The sequence below is a fragment of the Vanacampus margaritifer genome, chromosome 2 (assembly GCF_051991255.1).
Source record: "Vanacampus margaritifer isolate UIUO_Vmar chromosome 2, RoL_Vmar_1.0, whole genome shotgun sequence".
In the NCBI taxonomy this organism is placed as follows: Eukaryota; Metazoa; Chordata; class Actinopteri; order Syngnathiformes; family Syngnathidae; genus Vanacampus; species Vanacampus margaritifer.
In genome coordinates, this window is record NC_135433.1 from 14,782,626 (window position 1) to 14,799,376 (window position 16,751).

A 16,751-nucleotide genomic window follows, 5' to 3' on the forward strand; every position below is an offset into this window, starting at 1 on the left:
CGCAGATTTCACTTCATGGAACCTGACTAAATGAATCCACAGGCGTCATTAGCACCCATAAAGCAATGGTCATTGCCTAGTTGGCCAAAAGGGCAGCCAACTCTATTGCTATTGAAATTAGAAACGCCAAATGGTAGAGCTGACCACACCTGTGTTTGGATGTTAATCCAAAACTCACTAAAACACTTGGAGACAGTTATTGCCTCATTTGCAAATAAATGATGAGACTAATCCAGCCACTGGGCTGCCCTTTGGGTATTCTATGTAGAAAAGCCAGATGGTTTGGCTGTGGGACCTCTAGCGTTAACTTATAATATTGTTAAAAAAAATAATAATAATAATTTTATTTGCACCACAATTAATTAATCTAATCTAATTAATTAGTTAATTATTATTATTATTATTAAATACAATATCGCTATAGTTTAGTATAATATAGTTATATATAGTTTGACGGTGTTGTGTACTGTAATATTAATGATGACAGCCATAAACTAAGAACATTGAGTAGAGTAAAGGGCAGCCAACTTGCAGTAATTAAGAGTGTGTTGTCTGTATGGGTTTATCCTACTGCAGATTATCTCTGCAGACACAAAAGGGATGACTGGGTCAAAGGTGGTCTGCAAACACACACTCAGAAGGACGCGGATCAGAAAGATCCGGCTTTTACCCACATTGAGAGCACTTCAACCTAAAAAGCACGTTTCATACAAACAATGACACTACTGTAGCGTGTTCATCCCGCTAGAGGGACTGTCCCTTCTACTGTCATGACCGAACCCTTGTCACAAGCCTCTTTCAGGCAGCGAGCCCAAAAAACAGGGAGCTGTAACAGATTACTCCGCATTTAGTTGGAACCCAGAGAAGGTGGAATACAACCTTAACTGTGAAATGAACAACTGCTTTCAACACAATATGACTGTAATGTGCTTTCTCCAAGCTTGATTTCATGGAAGATGTTATTCTTTTGCTTCTACGCCGCTGCACTAGCAGTGGCCAAAGAGGTAGCAGAAGAACAAGGCCTTCCATGTCAACAATTTGGACATAAAAAAACAACTACAAAAAAAACAAAAAACACACACACACACACAAACTTTTTCAGGTAACGAGAGATACGTCCCCCCTCTAAGAAATCTATGAACAGGTGAATTTGTGAACGCCAAACTGCGAATATCCAATGTACAGTATACTCGTGTCAATGCTGTTTGTTGCATGTGCACATTTTAAATATGTCGTGACTCAGCAGGACTTCATAAAATGGCATCAGGAGGCCTTTATGGAGTCACTTCAGGGGATGGGTACACCTTTAATTAGCGGTGGTGGGGTGGGTTGGGTCCAAAAAGCAGAGGGATGGAGGACATGTTGTCTCTCATTAATGTAGTCCTTTTCAAATAGGGGTTGGACCCCCTGGTGGGGTGGGGTGCATGGTGCGATGCCAAGGGGGGCGAGTGTGACATAAAGAGCATGTTTTTCTTTTCCCCTTGTACTATAAAGTGTAATTGCACATCCACCACAGTAGGTGGCACTGGCGTTCTCATTCAGAGAGTACGCAAGGAATATTAGCTCCTCTGAATAGGTGTACTGACAAATGATACTATTTATAGTTGCAGCGGAGAGTTGGGGAGGTGCAAAATATTTTCTTTTTCGTGGTAACAACATACTATTGGTATACATAAAGATTAAACGTAGAAAGCAATAAATTATACAATCCAAAATAATAATATTTGAATGAAATGTTTCACATTTTCAATAAAAGTTGGTGTTTTAAACAATAGTTTGTTTTTGAAGAATGTCTTAAAATAAAATGTGTTTTTATCAAAATTGCAAGACATAATCGCATTATCATGTAGCCATCCATCTATTTTCTTAACCGCTTATTCCTCACAAGGGTACTCAATATCAGCGAGCACCCAAATGTACAGTAATATATGTACAATGTACAAGAGTGGTATCATTGCAGCCCAACTAAATACACAACTGTCTACCAAAAGTTTCTAGATCCGGGTTAAGGTTCCTGCTGCGGAAATAAAGCCTTATGTGCGGCTGAACAGATGGCCGCGTCGCACGACCTCTGCAGGTATCATATCCAATTAAAACTGGGCCAAGTACAACGTAGGACTTAGCGTCCTCTTGCACTCTAATCCACACAAATGGACGCACACAAAACAACAGAACAGCTCGAGCGTGATGGTAAAAAGGGTAGTGTAAGGAGGAAATTGAAGTAATGATTGCCTGGTGCAGAGGAACGGGAAGTAAAGATGAATAGCTAGCAGCACAATGAAACATACAAGGCGTGCACGAGCTGTAACACCAGAGGCTCTCACTAAAACAGAATGCGTAACCGAGAGGAGGTCGCCACTTCAGGCACACTCGGTCACACCTCGGTTGGGAGACGCCATAAAGGGGCGACACGCTGCAGCACATAATGCAATGTGATGAGCGTCCGTCCAATAAGGGTGACCTATCAACTTTAGTTTGCTTTATGTTGTTCAAAAAAGCTGGGAAGAATGCCAAAATAAATGAGTTGTACCATTTTTGGGCATTATGTCAGTATAGGAGTTTTAGCTAAATATTGGCACTAAGCCCTTCCATCATCATCATCAATCCGTCAATATTTCAAGCCAAACGGCCTTGTAATGTCAATCCATCATTCCCTCAGCGAAACGAGCAGCCGCCATGGCATTCGTCATTGACGGACTAACAGACCTTCCGTCAATATTGATGGATTGACAGACCTTCCATCAATATTTTTCCCAGGAACTCCATGAGTTTGGTATTACTGACAGACACCAAGTTATAGAAACAGAGCAGTGCATACAATTTGTCAAAAGTCATTGTTCGTGAAACCAAGTACCATCATGGTTTCATGACATAAAATTCCAAACATATTAAAAATACAAGCAGGAACATATCTAAGTAAAATGCGGGTTCTATAATTGTGAAGAAGTAAGAGTCATTGTGCTTTGTAGACATTGAAAGGCCATCAATTGCAGTATGTAAAATGGAGATGACTGATTGGCTGTCAGCTCACAAATGCAAATCATTTCTCCTCTGGGCGAAGAGCTCCGCAGGCCGATGACGTCACGCTACGGCAACTCCAATGGGACAAACTGCATTACATCCCATTAAATAAGAGCGATGTGCTCGTTTATTAGTTCAATTTGTTTGTTGAATTCACCAGGAACCTTTGTCTCCATGTAGTAAAGATAATGACAATTAACTGAACTTTGATTTATGTTTTGATATTGATATGATATTTTTTTTTATGAAATAGAAAAAAAAGATGTACTCAGGCAGGGGAAAAAAAGTATCAGCTGCATTTCCTGTCTAACAGCCAATCACAGTGATTGTCACCAACATCAATTTGCATAAAAAGCCAAATGACGAAGAATCTCTTAATACTTAATCATTTTAATCACCACTTTTTTACTTTAAGTTTGATCCCGCTTGCACCATGAATGTGCTAACAAGTGTGTGCACACGTTTTTGACTTGATGCATTTCACTTGATGAAACCATGACTGTGGACCGCACAACAAACAATGACCTCCCAGCCATGTTCCTTACTTGTCATGATGAGAAGGTAATGATATGACTGGTAGGGCCTTAAATTGACCATCACTAATCACACTTGTTGTGGTGTTACATTGTGACAAAATGCAGGTGGTAATAATTTGTAACATGTTTATTGCATAATGTGATTGCAGCACTGTTTGCTGTTATTCCCAACACAGCTTGAAAGACATTCAATGTCTTTTTTATTAAAAATACACGGTGAATTCACATTTGTTGTAGCATTTTATTAATCAGTGTAGTTTTTTGCGTAGTCCCAGGAAAGAAGTGGCAAAATGGGACGTCTGTCATTGACGGATTGAAGATTACATTGACGGACAGAAACCCCCTTCCGTCAATGCTGAGTTTTTCAATTTTTCAAAGTTTCCCGTCAATTGTCAACAAAATGGGCATCCGTCATTGACGGATTAACAGACCTTCCGTCAAAGTTGACGGAATGCCCAACTCTGTGTAAAACAAGTTACTAAATCACAAAGGAGTAGAAACGTGTAGAAACATTTCTGTCGGGCAATGTCAAGCACAAAAATGCAATAGCTTTCAGTTTAAACTTAGCATTTTTGGTATCAAATAAATAAACCATTAATTTAAAAAGCATGAAACCCTTTATGCCACTTTACTTGAGTCGCAAGTGACATATTACAGTAGGTTCATGGCTGTGCATTTATGATCTTAAACTGGATAACAAGGAATAAGACAAATATTCTTTATACTACTGGAAGAGAAAACAAATATTTCCATCATTTGACTTGTGTGGAATTGTGGAAGGTCTCAAGTTTAGTACAGTACGTTCCGTGCAGAAGTTAGATGCACCCTTTTTATACTCGGCTTACATGCCCCCGGTGTAAATTGATATTCTCCCAGACTATAGCAGGCAGTGAAGAGAGTCCTATGAAAAACACTTCACCACAATAGAAGTAGAAAGCTACTATTAATGAATTAATTTATTCGCCAAAAAACTATCCACAACAACAGTAGGTGAACAGTCTACTACATACATTTAACCAAATAAATGAAAACAAAGAATCGAGCAGTGGAAAACGCTGTTATTTACAACAGCTTTGTTCGCTGACCGTATGCGTAGGTTACAAATTGTCGACTCATAAGTGCACAGTACAGAAAATGTGGGCAATGCGGTCGCCGCACAGAGGGGTGTGGTTGCTGAAATTAGGGATGGCTTGATACAATTTCCTATCCGGTACCAATATTGACACTGCAGCCTTGAGTAAAGATAGACCGATATGCTTTTTTCAGGGCCGATACCGATTATCGGCAGTCAGGGAGGCCGATAACCGATATTTGAAGCCCGGTATACATTTGCAGAAAAAAAAAAGTTGGTGTCAAAATTTTTAATAATAAAATTATCATTAAAAACTCCAGCACTTGACTGCTTAAATACCTTTAAGCACATGTTTATTAAATAGATCTTGTGATTTGCAACATGTTAAAGGGTTTTTAGATCTTAGAAAATAGACAACTTTGTTTTCAAATTCTGACAGAAAGTGCATTGTGCCCCCAGGCTCAGCATTATGTCTTATAAAGTTAAATAAAAACAAATATCTTCTTAAAATTTACTATAGTCAATAAGTTTGCAAAAAAATAAATATAACTGAAATGTTCATCTTTGACTTATCTTTGTTTTAAAGTTCTAAAACAAAAAGTGTATCCTCAACGCAGCTACTGGCCAGGTGAGCAATGAATGTCTGATCAACGGGGCTGTCTTCTCTCCTTTTTTGTGGGTGTTCCATCATTTATGTGTGCCCCATATGCCGCTGCAGTCTTCACCATACTGTTTTTCTGTGGTAAAAAGTAGTGAAACAGCAATGAGTGACGTACACTTGGAGTGTTTGCCTTTAACTTCTGCACCAACAATAATGTGGCTTACACACACAGACACATACAGGATTGCACATCCACTTGCTCACTGCATACTTTTATCAATATTTCCTAGCCGAACGCTAATTCCCAAATGTCCGCTAATTCGCAAGCTATCGGTTAGCTCGCAGGCTAAGCGTTCACCCGCACGATAACTGCCAAAAAGCTGCTAATTTGCGAGCTCACCGTTAGCTCGCGGACTAGCCGTTCACCCGCACGCTAACTCCCAAATAGCCACTAAAAACGGCTATTAGATTAGCCCGCGAGCTAGATGGTAGGCTCGCGGGCTAATAGCTGCTGATTCGCGAGCTAACGCATTGTCATAGCGGGGGCAGCTTTATATAGTTTATTTAATACACAAGATAGATAGGAAGTTTAACTTACCTCTTAAACTCCACACCGGCCTGGTGGTCCTTCTGCATTAGATTTTCTCTTCTGCATGTGAGTGTCTAGAGAAGAACCGAGCTTTCGCTGCTAATACGTAGTATTCACATGACATCACCGACCCCCACCTATCGACCCAGCAGGCCTTTCGTGGGGCAAACGACCAGCAAGACAACGCAACCAAATGCTGAGGAGCGCTTGTGTTGCTTACTACAAGTTACTTTGATTCATTCATTTGTTCATTTATTCCAGATTTTCACGCACCGCTTCACAATGTTGCACACGTGTGCCGTTAACGGGTGCAAAATTGGGCAAACAAAGATGTGAAATGAAACTTCTAGATAGTATTCACATGCTGTCATTTGCTCCACATTGTGTGCCGGTCCATGGAATGTCGAATGGGAACGGCAAAGTGTCCGGAATTACAAATATACTTCAAAATAATTTCCAACCGACAAAGTCTACCAAAGTGTGTTCTGACCATTTTGATTAAGGTAAGTGTCATTGTAAGATGGTAAAAATGTTTTTACCATAATGCAATTCTGATATATGTGAGCCGCTAGCCGTGGCTAGCTCTGGCTAAATATAGATTTGTGGTCAAGATGTTCGATTTTGAGATTTCTCCAAATACCCTCCTTAAGGTCTCTTATTTTCCTTTCCTAGCAGCCCAAACGTTGTTTTTAAAGTGTATGAAAATAAGTGATGAATCAACAATGTTGTTGTTTTCGTTGTAACATGCAAGTGCTACTTGGTTTAAAAATAACCCGAGATTCTTCACCTCAAATTCACAATTGATAAATGCACATAGCAACCAATAAAATCCGACAGTACAGAAGACGCAATAATGTCCGTGTCTTGAGAGACATCCTACCTTAGAGCATATGTTTTCAAGTCGTCCAGTGCGGGCAGTATCGGCAAATGTAATGCAATCCACTAACCAAACGTTTCAACATGTACCGATGCAAAGAGTGTTGAGCTAAATCTTCTGCATACGTCTTGCTTACACAAGTAACGTTAGAGGAAGCTGGGGGTGACATTCGTCAATAACAAAATAACATTCGGTGTAAACTCAATAGAAGCAAAGCTGACTTCACGGGAAAGTTGACCGACCATGAGGGGTGGGTGGGCTCGCGACCATCCAGGACGTCAGTGAATACTATGTATTGGCTGTTAGCACTGCATGAGCAACCAATCAGATGCAGGGAGTCAACAACAGTCCATGAGTCAGAGCAGACGGAGAAGAAAAGCGCCGTCGGAACAAAAAATAACAGTTTTTAATGTATCGGTCATCAAAACGAGGCAGATGCCGATATTTATAAAATGCTGAATATCGGCGCTGATTATTGGTCTATCCCTAAATACCAACCCTATAGCGATCCGATTATTTTTGTCACCCAAAAAGTTAATAATTAAACGTGGATGTAATCTACTGGATAGTGACATCTTAAAACAATACGTTAATTGTACAACAACTATTTTGGTCCCGTACAGAAAGAAGGAAAACACACTGAAGTCATGTGTAACTGCTGTGGCTTTGTATTAAAACAGCAGAAATTACTACAGCCAGATATACTGTATATTAGGTGTGTCCAAACTATAGCCATCCTTTTTTTTTGTATGGCCCGTGGCATAAATTAAAATAAACATTTGACACGGCACATGTCATTTGTCTTCACTTTGTTTTCATCTCTCACTTGTTTTCAAGCAAACGCATCATTTGGTAGTGCCACACCAAAATCATGAAAAAATATTTAACTTAACTATGAATTGCTAAGTTATTTTTTAACAAGTATTAAAACCTAAATCCATTTGCACAAATGTAAATGAGTATTGACAAATTGTAGCCTGTAAATAAAGAGAACAACTTTGCAACCAAATTTAGAATATAGAAGGTACAATATGAACTCAAAAGCCGTTCTTGTTGAGGAAAATTAGCTTATCTGCCTATTCAAGCAATGTGCCTGCAGCGTAGTGTCTGTTGTAGCAGACGAGAATACATGCTCGCTGAGTTTAAAAATACTGTAGCAACTCTTGTATGTGGTTCACGGATGCTGTTGTTTACGACAGTCTGGAAGGAGCGTGAAGGCAACGGGAGACTTTTTGTAAACTACCACTGATCTGTATATAACTGGATAGCCGATAGGCCAAGACCCTTTGAAGCCACAAAGCTGCCATATTACTCCTCCTAAGAAACATTTCTCGGCATACGATCCAATACATTTACAGTATCGAAATTGAAGAACATTTGAGACAGCACTTAGTAGAAACGGCATGATTTATGATGTTTTAAAAATTTTAAACATAAACAGGAGGACAGACATTTTACAACTTGCCTTAAATATATGTATAAATGATATGCTTTATGATGTTTACAGGAGGAAACTTATATTTTTGTATTTTTTTAAATTAAATTATATTTGACTGGTTAGCACGTCCGCCTCCCAGTGCAGAGGACGTGAGATAGAGTCCGGGCTTCGGCCTTCCTGGGTGGAGTTTGCATGTTAGCACGTCCGCCTCCCAGTGCAGAGGACGTGAGATCGAGTCCGGGCTTCGGCCTTCCTGGGTGGAGTTTGCATGTTCTCCCCGTGCTTGCGTGGGTTTTCACCGGGTACTCCGGTTTCCTCCCACATTCCAAAAACATGCATGGCAGGTTAATTGAACACTCCAAATTGTCCCTAGGTGTGAATGTGAGTGTGGTTGTTCGTCTCTGTGTGCCCTGCGATTGGCTGGCAACCAGTTCAGGGTGTACCCCGCCTACTGCCCGAAGCCAGCTGGGATAGGCTCCAGCATCCCCCGCGACCCTAGTGAGGAAAAGCGGCCAAGAAAATGGATGGATGGATGGATGCAAAAATAGATGCCTTTGCCAAATATAATATTGGGGTCTAAAGAACTGAGCGATAAAAGAAAAAGGGAGTGTTCAAAGCAGCACATATCGTCCACGAATACGTATACTTTATACAGTAGTCTGCTTGTGAGGTGGGAGGAGTAAAATGGCTGCCCTGTGGCTTCAACGGCTTGTACGGGCTTGTACGGGCTTGTACGGGCTATCGGCTAGCCAGTAATATATACAGATCAGTGTAAACTACGCTCTTAGCGTGTTTTGTTGCTGTTGTCCTGTCACGGTTACGGTCTACGGTAATCTTTTAGCGTGAAAACAACTGTAATAGGCTCCAGCACCTCGGCAAGTCGGCGACCCGAGTGAATATAAGTGGTATGGACACTGGATGGATTGTAGCTCACTGCTTGGCCTGACTATTTCTGCAACGCTACACTATACACTAGACGCTAATGTTAGCTGGTGATTTCCATTTGATTTGACCCACAAAGTTGTAAGCTGCCTTAATTTAATGTTGGCGGTAGAAGTTTTTTAATGTTTATAACTCACCCGATTATGAGGTCATTATTGTAAAGTGTGCCATTGGCTGAGGCTCGATTGAAGCTAGCTAAACTTCGTTCAGTTCCACACATCGTGCAACCGTAAGTGTTGTACTAAGGTGACTGTTAATTTAGTAATTGAACCAGGTTGAACTACCATTTCTTCGCCCGCTGTGTTTATGCATATGACGAGCGTGTGCCCATTTCTTCTTTGTGGTCTTGGCAAGTTCTTCTTCGGATCAGGAGGCACCGGACCTGAAGAAGAACTTGCCACCAACGAAGAAGAAATGCGCACACATCGCACCATTGCGGCAAGCTCGTCTGTTTGATCGATTGCATGCCGCGCAACATGAATTTGAGGAATATGTTAAAGTTTGGGCTCATGGATTGGATCAGAGTTTTTCTAATGAAAAACAGTCGATCCAGATCCAGTCATTTTGGCCTGTATCAGACTCGATACCGATCCAGTGGATTGGATTGGACCATCCCTAGCTGAAATGACATAATTTCGTTGCCTGGAGCCGTGTGTACCTCACGGACGCGTCAAGCATAAATCAAGCTTTGGACTGCCCAAGTCAGTCACTAGACCTTAACCCAATCAAGCATGTATTTTGCCTCCTTTAGAGGTGACTGAAGGAAGAACCCCCCAGAATCAAACAAGAACTGGAAGAGGTGGCAGTAAAGGCTTGGAAAAGCATTTCAAATGAAGAAAGCAACAGTTTGTAAATTTAAGTTAATTTCATTGTCTGTTCTAATACATTTACTGACTTGAAAAAAAAATCATAATCGCTCTACATAAATTAACACATTTTCCAGGGAAGAGTTGAAATGAACCATTTCACAGAATAGCTAGTTAGTTGTTTTCCTTTAAGCTAACATGTTTGACTTGGAGATGGACAAAGTCACATGGCGCTCACATGTGCTTGCCTCGGGCATCATGCTTTGCACACGCTCCGGCGTCAAATGGATTGTATTTTGTTTTTCCATCAGTTGAAATTTGCTTATATGTTTGAAAGTTGACGGCGATATAATTGCTACTACCCCTACGGATGCTTTTATTTCCATTTGATGAATCTACATACTGACGACCAACATCGAAGTTCTGTTGATAATGTCACTGAGGGGGAAGGACCTCCGAAGGGGCCACCCTGCCAGCTCCCTCGTCCTGGGTAGCCTGGAGCCTAAACATTTTGGTTATATATTCAATTGAAAAACCCTGTTGGACAGGACACACCGCTGAATCCATCTAACCATTTTCCGAACCGCCCATTCCTCACAAGGGTTGTGGGGTTGCTGGAGCCTATCCCAGCTGCCATTGGGCATTAGGCGGGGCGCAGCCTGAACTGGTTGCCAGCCAATCGCAGGGAACACAGAGACGAACAACCATTCACACTCACAATCACACTTAGGGACAATTTAGACTCTTCAATTAACTAACCATGCAGGATTTTTGGAATGTGGGAGGAAACTGGAGTACTCAGAGAAAAAACCCACGCAGGCACGGAGAGAACATGTAAACTCCACCCAGGAAGGCCAGAGCCTGGAATCGATTGCTAACAAGCCGTTTTCTATCCTCCGTGTGTAACATTTCGAAAGTGACATTCTCCACGCGTCTTTGGTTAGAGAAAGATAAGCATGGTGCAAATTTTTATTTCATTTTATACTTAATGTCCTTCATATGAACAGCTATAATATTAGAAAAGTCTGCAAAAGAATGTTTCAAATGGTTTCATAAAAAAAAATAAAATAAATACAGTACTTGATTATTGTGAGAGCGCCACCAGCTGTAATGAAATTACAAAAATCATGCCTTCTTTAAAGCATGCAGTGAAGAGAAAGGTTGGTAACAAGCACAGACAATTTCAGGAAAAGTGGGGGTCGATGCAGTGTTTCTTTGTTGAGCATAAAGGTGCCCCAACATCTTATTTGCACATATAAGTGGCAGTGCACCAACAATAGAACCTCAAAAACCATGACTCAAATAGACATGCTGAGCCAACAACATTTTTGAAGAAACTCACTGAAGTTTAAGAACTGTTAATAATTACCTTTGAGAGGACTTTTTTTGTGTGGAATACCTGATGTGGCCCAACCTCACCCAGACCCGACCCTTCCTCCTGCGGCCCAGAGAATTTAAGTTTAAGACCCCTGATGTAAATATTATGAAATAAAGATGGAATTCTGAACATTTGTCTGATATTCATCTTTTTAAAAAACAAAGGAATGACTTGCCGTTCTAATACTTTTGTACGGGACGGTATATGGACTGCATAATTTTCTTTTCTTTTTCAATTTGAAAAAGTTTTACTCCTGTCAAAACTTAATCCTACAATAATGGTTAATATAGTATCTAACTGTAGTTCTAACCTGTGTTGTTAAGATGAGTGCAATGTATTTTATGAGCTGTTATCCGCAGGTGTCGGCACGGTGTAATTTCTTTTGCTATGCTGCATACAAGCATCCTTGTGTACTAGACACAATCAGTAACCTGTTTCTTTTAGCACAACAGAATAATAGGTTTGTGTTCAACTAAACAGCAGCCTGTTTGGATTCCACACTGAGTACGCACATTTGTCAAAAAGATTGAGATGATCATTATTTCAGAGTATACCTTTTTGATGACACTTTGTTTGGTTCAGTGAGATTTTTATTTTGTGAAATATGTGCCTTGGCTCAATAAAACACTGCTTGGGAAATACTGCCTTAAACTACCAGTATGCAATATTAGTTTACGGGTTGTTAAGGGGAAGCGTACTTTGGTTGTTGTTTTTTATTTTATTTTTCTAGAATTTGTTACCTTTTATTAATATTAATGGTCCAGACATTAGTTAACAGGGATGGGCAATTATGTAAAAAAAAAAAACATTTAAACAATTATTTTTGACTGGTATTGAAATTATGATTAGTTAAAAAAAAAAAAAGCAACAAAGTAAAATAATATATTAAGAAACTCTTGTGAGGAAGAAGCGGTTAAGAAAATGGATGGATGGAGGATAATAGCAAAAAAAAGAAGAAAAATACTTATGTTGCCACTCACTAAGATTGCCTAACTTGAATACATTGAATTCTCTGCGGTGTTTTCACGTTATTTTCTGCCTCTACAGTGAAAATTCCACCGTGTTTGCCAACATGTCTGAAAGAAGCGCTACATGTGCTAAGAAAAAGACTTAATTTTCTCTTATAAGGTATATTTCCAGGTGATACTCAAAGATTCTTCTGCTTCATGTTGTCAGGACCATCAACAACCAAGTGAATGTCAAGCCCATCAGGTATAAATTCGCTACGACATGTAAACCTAACCTCTGTGAGTCACAATTCAACATATTGAAATAATATCATTTGAGTGGTCGATGCAAATAGTGAAGTTTGCTCTTTGAGAGGCTATCATTACTCCATACAGGGATTCTAGCGTAAAACACGCACTGATAACAGTGTTTTCAGTTAAATAATAAGTTTAAATAAGATTGCTGCCCTCTGGCTTCAGCCACGAGGGGCCTATTGGCAATCCAGTCATATGTATACTGTAAATCAGTGGATTGAGCCCCATTAAATAATATAACAAATTTTTCACAGATTGGGAAGAATATGTGTGTTTGAGAATAGCTACAATACTTGTATGAATGTGTTTTTAGAGTTTGTGCGTGAACATTTGTTGTTTGAAAGAATATTACCCCCACTTCCCGTTTTTTTTTTTTTATTTAGTTTGCATCCGCACTTGTGATGTTTGAAGCATGTGCTGGACTTATCTATACAATGTGTGAAATCATTTTTGTTGTGTGTTTGGTTTTACAGTAAACTACAACCATGATGTCAATAAAAAGTTTGAAGCACGCTCAGGGAGAACAGAATCCCATGCTTGCTGCACAAGCAACATTGTGGATTCAGGGCACTTTCTCAATGTTGGGAACTTGCAAGCACACCACACCGTTCGGCACATGCATTATTTTTCTTCGATTATAATGTTTTCAAGATCGAGAGAAGCTAAAACCGAAATCACAATTAAATTCTGATAACTGCCCAGCCCTATGAGTTGATGCAGCTAAATTATATCATTTGTACAAACTTTTTTTATTGTCACTTTTATGTGCCTAAAATCTTCCATGTGAACTATGCAGCTTGCGTCCTGGAATTATTAAAAGGCTGCTTTTACAACCCGATTAACCTGGAAACCAGAATCATCACTTTACCAGCAAGTGAGTCTGGGCACAATCGCAATGAAGCGCATTTGTGAGGCGAGGCCAACCTGACCAAACTGATATTGAAAAGAGCCAATCAGCGAGGAGAGGACGTGACGTCATGAAAGCACTTATGTGTTGAAGCGTCGTAAACACACGGACGTACATGATATCCATATCTAAGTCCGCGAGTAAACAGTAGCGGTGGGCGTTTACGGAGTAAATTTAACATGGCTACTTGAAAAGAGACAATACTGAATGACTTATGTTGTTGTTGCGGTAAAAACGTGATGATTCGTGTGATAATATACTTTTGGCGCTGAGGAGTGAGTGACATTACTCACAAAGAATACATCAAAGCAAATAAACAAATTAGATTTGCCCGGCCATTTTGAGCCAGGCCAAATTGTGGTCAAAGGCAGCCTTTCCAGACTCACTTTTGGTCTTTTAACAAAGTGGGTGTGGCTTGCCAAGCTACAACTTGACAGTATGATGCAGCCACGTGCAGAGGGGGGAGGGGCTATGGATGCCCGGGCACATGCTCTTTTGGCACTGATGCCCAAAGTGCCCCATTGTCCTTTTTTTTTTGGTGTGTGTGTGCAAGTCATTTTGTTGCCTTTCAAAGCCAAAATTCAACAACATAATTTACATAAATTAAATTATTATTACGATATCTTTAGTCACGGGATCCTCAAAGATGACGTCATACTACGAGACGCGCTCTCATTCGAAGCCAGGTTGCTCGCCACTGCACCTGCCGTCGGTAAATTGGTTGCTCCTTTTAGTCTCACTCACAGTAAGCAGACATAGAATTGATTTCTTGTATTTTCAAACGGCTGACAAGCGCTAGGAGCACGCAGCTCTGGTGCAACTATTGCGAGCAGTACGAGTCTTAGCCCGCTGTACAAAAAAATTTACGACCTCAATGTGAAAAATAGAAGGAACACTTTCAGTAGATGTTTGTAACTTTTTTCTCTTCGAATAGTTTTGTGACATGTACTCAATGATAGCTGAATTGAAAAATACTTAAAAATATATGTGGAAATTGCTACATGATCTTTGTTTTTTATTTTAACCGACAGCTCGTTTTTGGGGGGGTCAGTGGTCAGATTGAGGTCCTAATAAGAAACAAGTAGCAGTGTTTTCCCAAATTAGCGGGACAATGAAGAACCAAAAAATAATAATCACAGCGTTTTTCAAAAACAAACAATCTCGCTTGCCTAGATGTGGCAGTTAATTGTTGAGTTCAGTTGCAATAACTAAAGATTGACAATCTACACATACAGAGTAATAAACGGCATTTGCTCTTACCTGAATCAAGCTAAATGTAAAGTAAGACATTTTATTCGCAACATGCACTATAGGAAAATCACAATAGCACTTTAGCACTAAAGTGCTACACACTCTAGCATTTTACATAATCATTTTATGTATTTATGTAAATTTGTTGTTCATAATTGATTATTATGCACAAATTTTAAAACAAGTTTTTTTTTGTGGGTGATTGTCATCAACCCGGCAATAGCCAGATTGATATTGTAATTCACTCAAGGGAGTTCTCCACAATATCAATCTGGGACTGCTCCACGGTGATTTGCTCGGGACATTCTGTACAATACTTGGAGCTGATTGGACGATGCGGCATCTTGTACACGTTCGTTTTGACCCATCACGGCCATGGATGAAAATGTCGTCTTCGTTCTCGTCAAGGGGGGGGCAAGAATTCAGCTTATAGCGCAAGGTTAGATTTTCATTGGCATTGCAGACAAATAACAGTTTCATCATGTGTGATTTATTGTTTATCCATTATTTCAATTAAGAATTTTACAATGGATTTTTTTTTTCACATGCGCGCACACACATATATACACACATACAATCACACACCCTATATCAATTTTTCATCACCCCCAGCTCCCTGCCCCACACACAGCGGCTCGTTTGTTGCGAGCATTCAAAGTTATAACCCTAACTGAGTGGACAGTGCAGGAACATTATCAAGTGCCCCTTTTTTTTTATTTTACTTTGAGCACCTGCCTCTCCGAAGGTCATTGCCCGCCCCTGGTATGATGTCAGATATTTATCACATTACCAATGCTTCCCAGGTGTACCGCAGGAAATTATCCAGTTTTACTTAGTTGGTCCAAACTTTATCATTTACTACATACTGTATAATGTATCTTTGTTCCTCTAAACCAGTGGTCCCCAACCACCGGTCCATGGCCCAGCCGCAAAGATAGATTGTTAAAAATAAATGTTGGGGATTTTCCGCATGGATATCTGCTACAATAACAAGATAATGAGCTATATTTTAGGAAAATTTCTGACTTCTTTGTTCAACACCTTTTACAATATGTGATTTTTGAACACGTCACAATGTTTATTTCATAAATATGGAGCTTTTAGTTTGTGAAAGACAATATGCTAGGTCAATCTTCCACAAGAAAGCAGAACTGTGTATCAACCTGTTGCCTATGCCATACATGTGAAACTTCAGGCATGATGACCACAATCAGTCTGCCACATATTTTTTTTGTGGTACACTAAAACAATAAAGTGTCTACGTCACGTTTCTTTCTAAAAAATAAAAATAAAAAATTCATTTTCCTAGGAACTGTGTATGAAAAGTGCATTTTTCTTCCCTTTTACAGATTTCTCCAACCAAATCCATTCTTACCACAAATGGAACAATATTTATTAGGCATTAGGATGGTTCAATTTAAAGTGGAAGGGATGCCACATTTACAGTAGCTGATTGATGGCCTTCGCTAAAAAATCAATTTTACATCCCTGACATAACATAATACTTTATGTTCAACTAAACAGGCCCCAATTTCACACTGTTAAGTAAATTGGGATCACCTTGTCACTTGTTTTGTTTTTATAGTGTCCCGTGAGACTTTCCTAACGTGAAATACACGTGCCTTGTCTAAAAAAAAAAAAACCGAACAAACAAAAAAGGTTAAACTACTTGGTATTAGTTTATGGGGTGAACAGTACCCACTCTAGTTGAGGCAAACACAAAGAAAGCAATGGAAAACTTGACATTAAAAAAGAAATAATTCAATTGAGAAAATAAGAAAATTTCAACATGAAACGTCGTGGCTTACGTCAGTCAGCAAGGAGAACCCAAAAAGTTTACTCACCCATGGCCGCGACAAGGAGCGAGCTGAACACATGAAGGCGGTGTAGCGGCATGGTTCCGGTGGTGGTGAGCTTGTGCCGGCGTGTAACGGTACCGACGCGAGGCCGAGAAGTCTCCGAGTGCGTGCTACAGGTGCTTCTCTCAGACAGTCAGAGGAGGCTGCTCAGTGCTCCGGGGCACAGCCTCTCCCCCCGCAGGAGTATTATAGGCTTTGCTGGTGCGCCTCCC

The 16,751-nt window shown here is 40.0% G+C and overlaps 1 protein-coding gene across 2 annotated transcripts in view; it reads right to left on the reverse strand.

The window, feature by feature from the left end:
- The window catches only part of LOC144044775 (uncharacterized), a 29,626-nt gene extending 12,934 nt beyond the window's left edge, over positions 1-16,692 (reverse strand). For both annotated transcript variants that reach the window (XM_077559386.1, XM_077559385.1), the window contains exon 1: positions 16,525-16,692. In XM_077559386.1, the coding sequence (XP_077415512.1) occupies positions 16,525-16,576 (52 nt within the window). In that variant the 5' untranslated portion in view covers positions 16,577-16,692. The remainder of the gene's footprint in view (positions 1-16,524) is intronic.
- Positions 16,693-16,751: the final 59 nt, after the last annotated feature.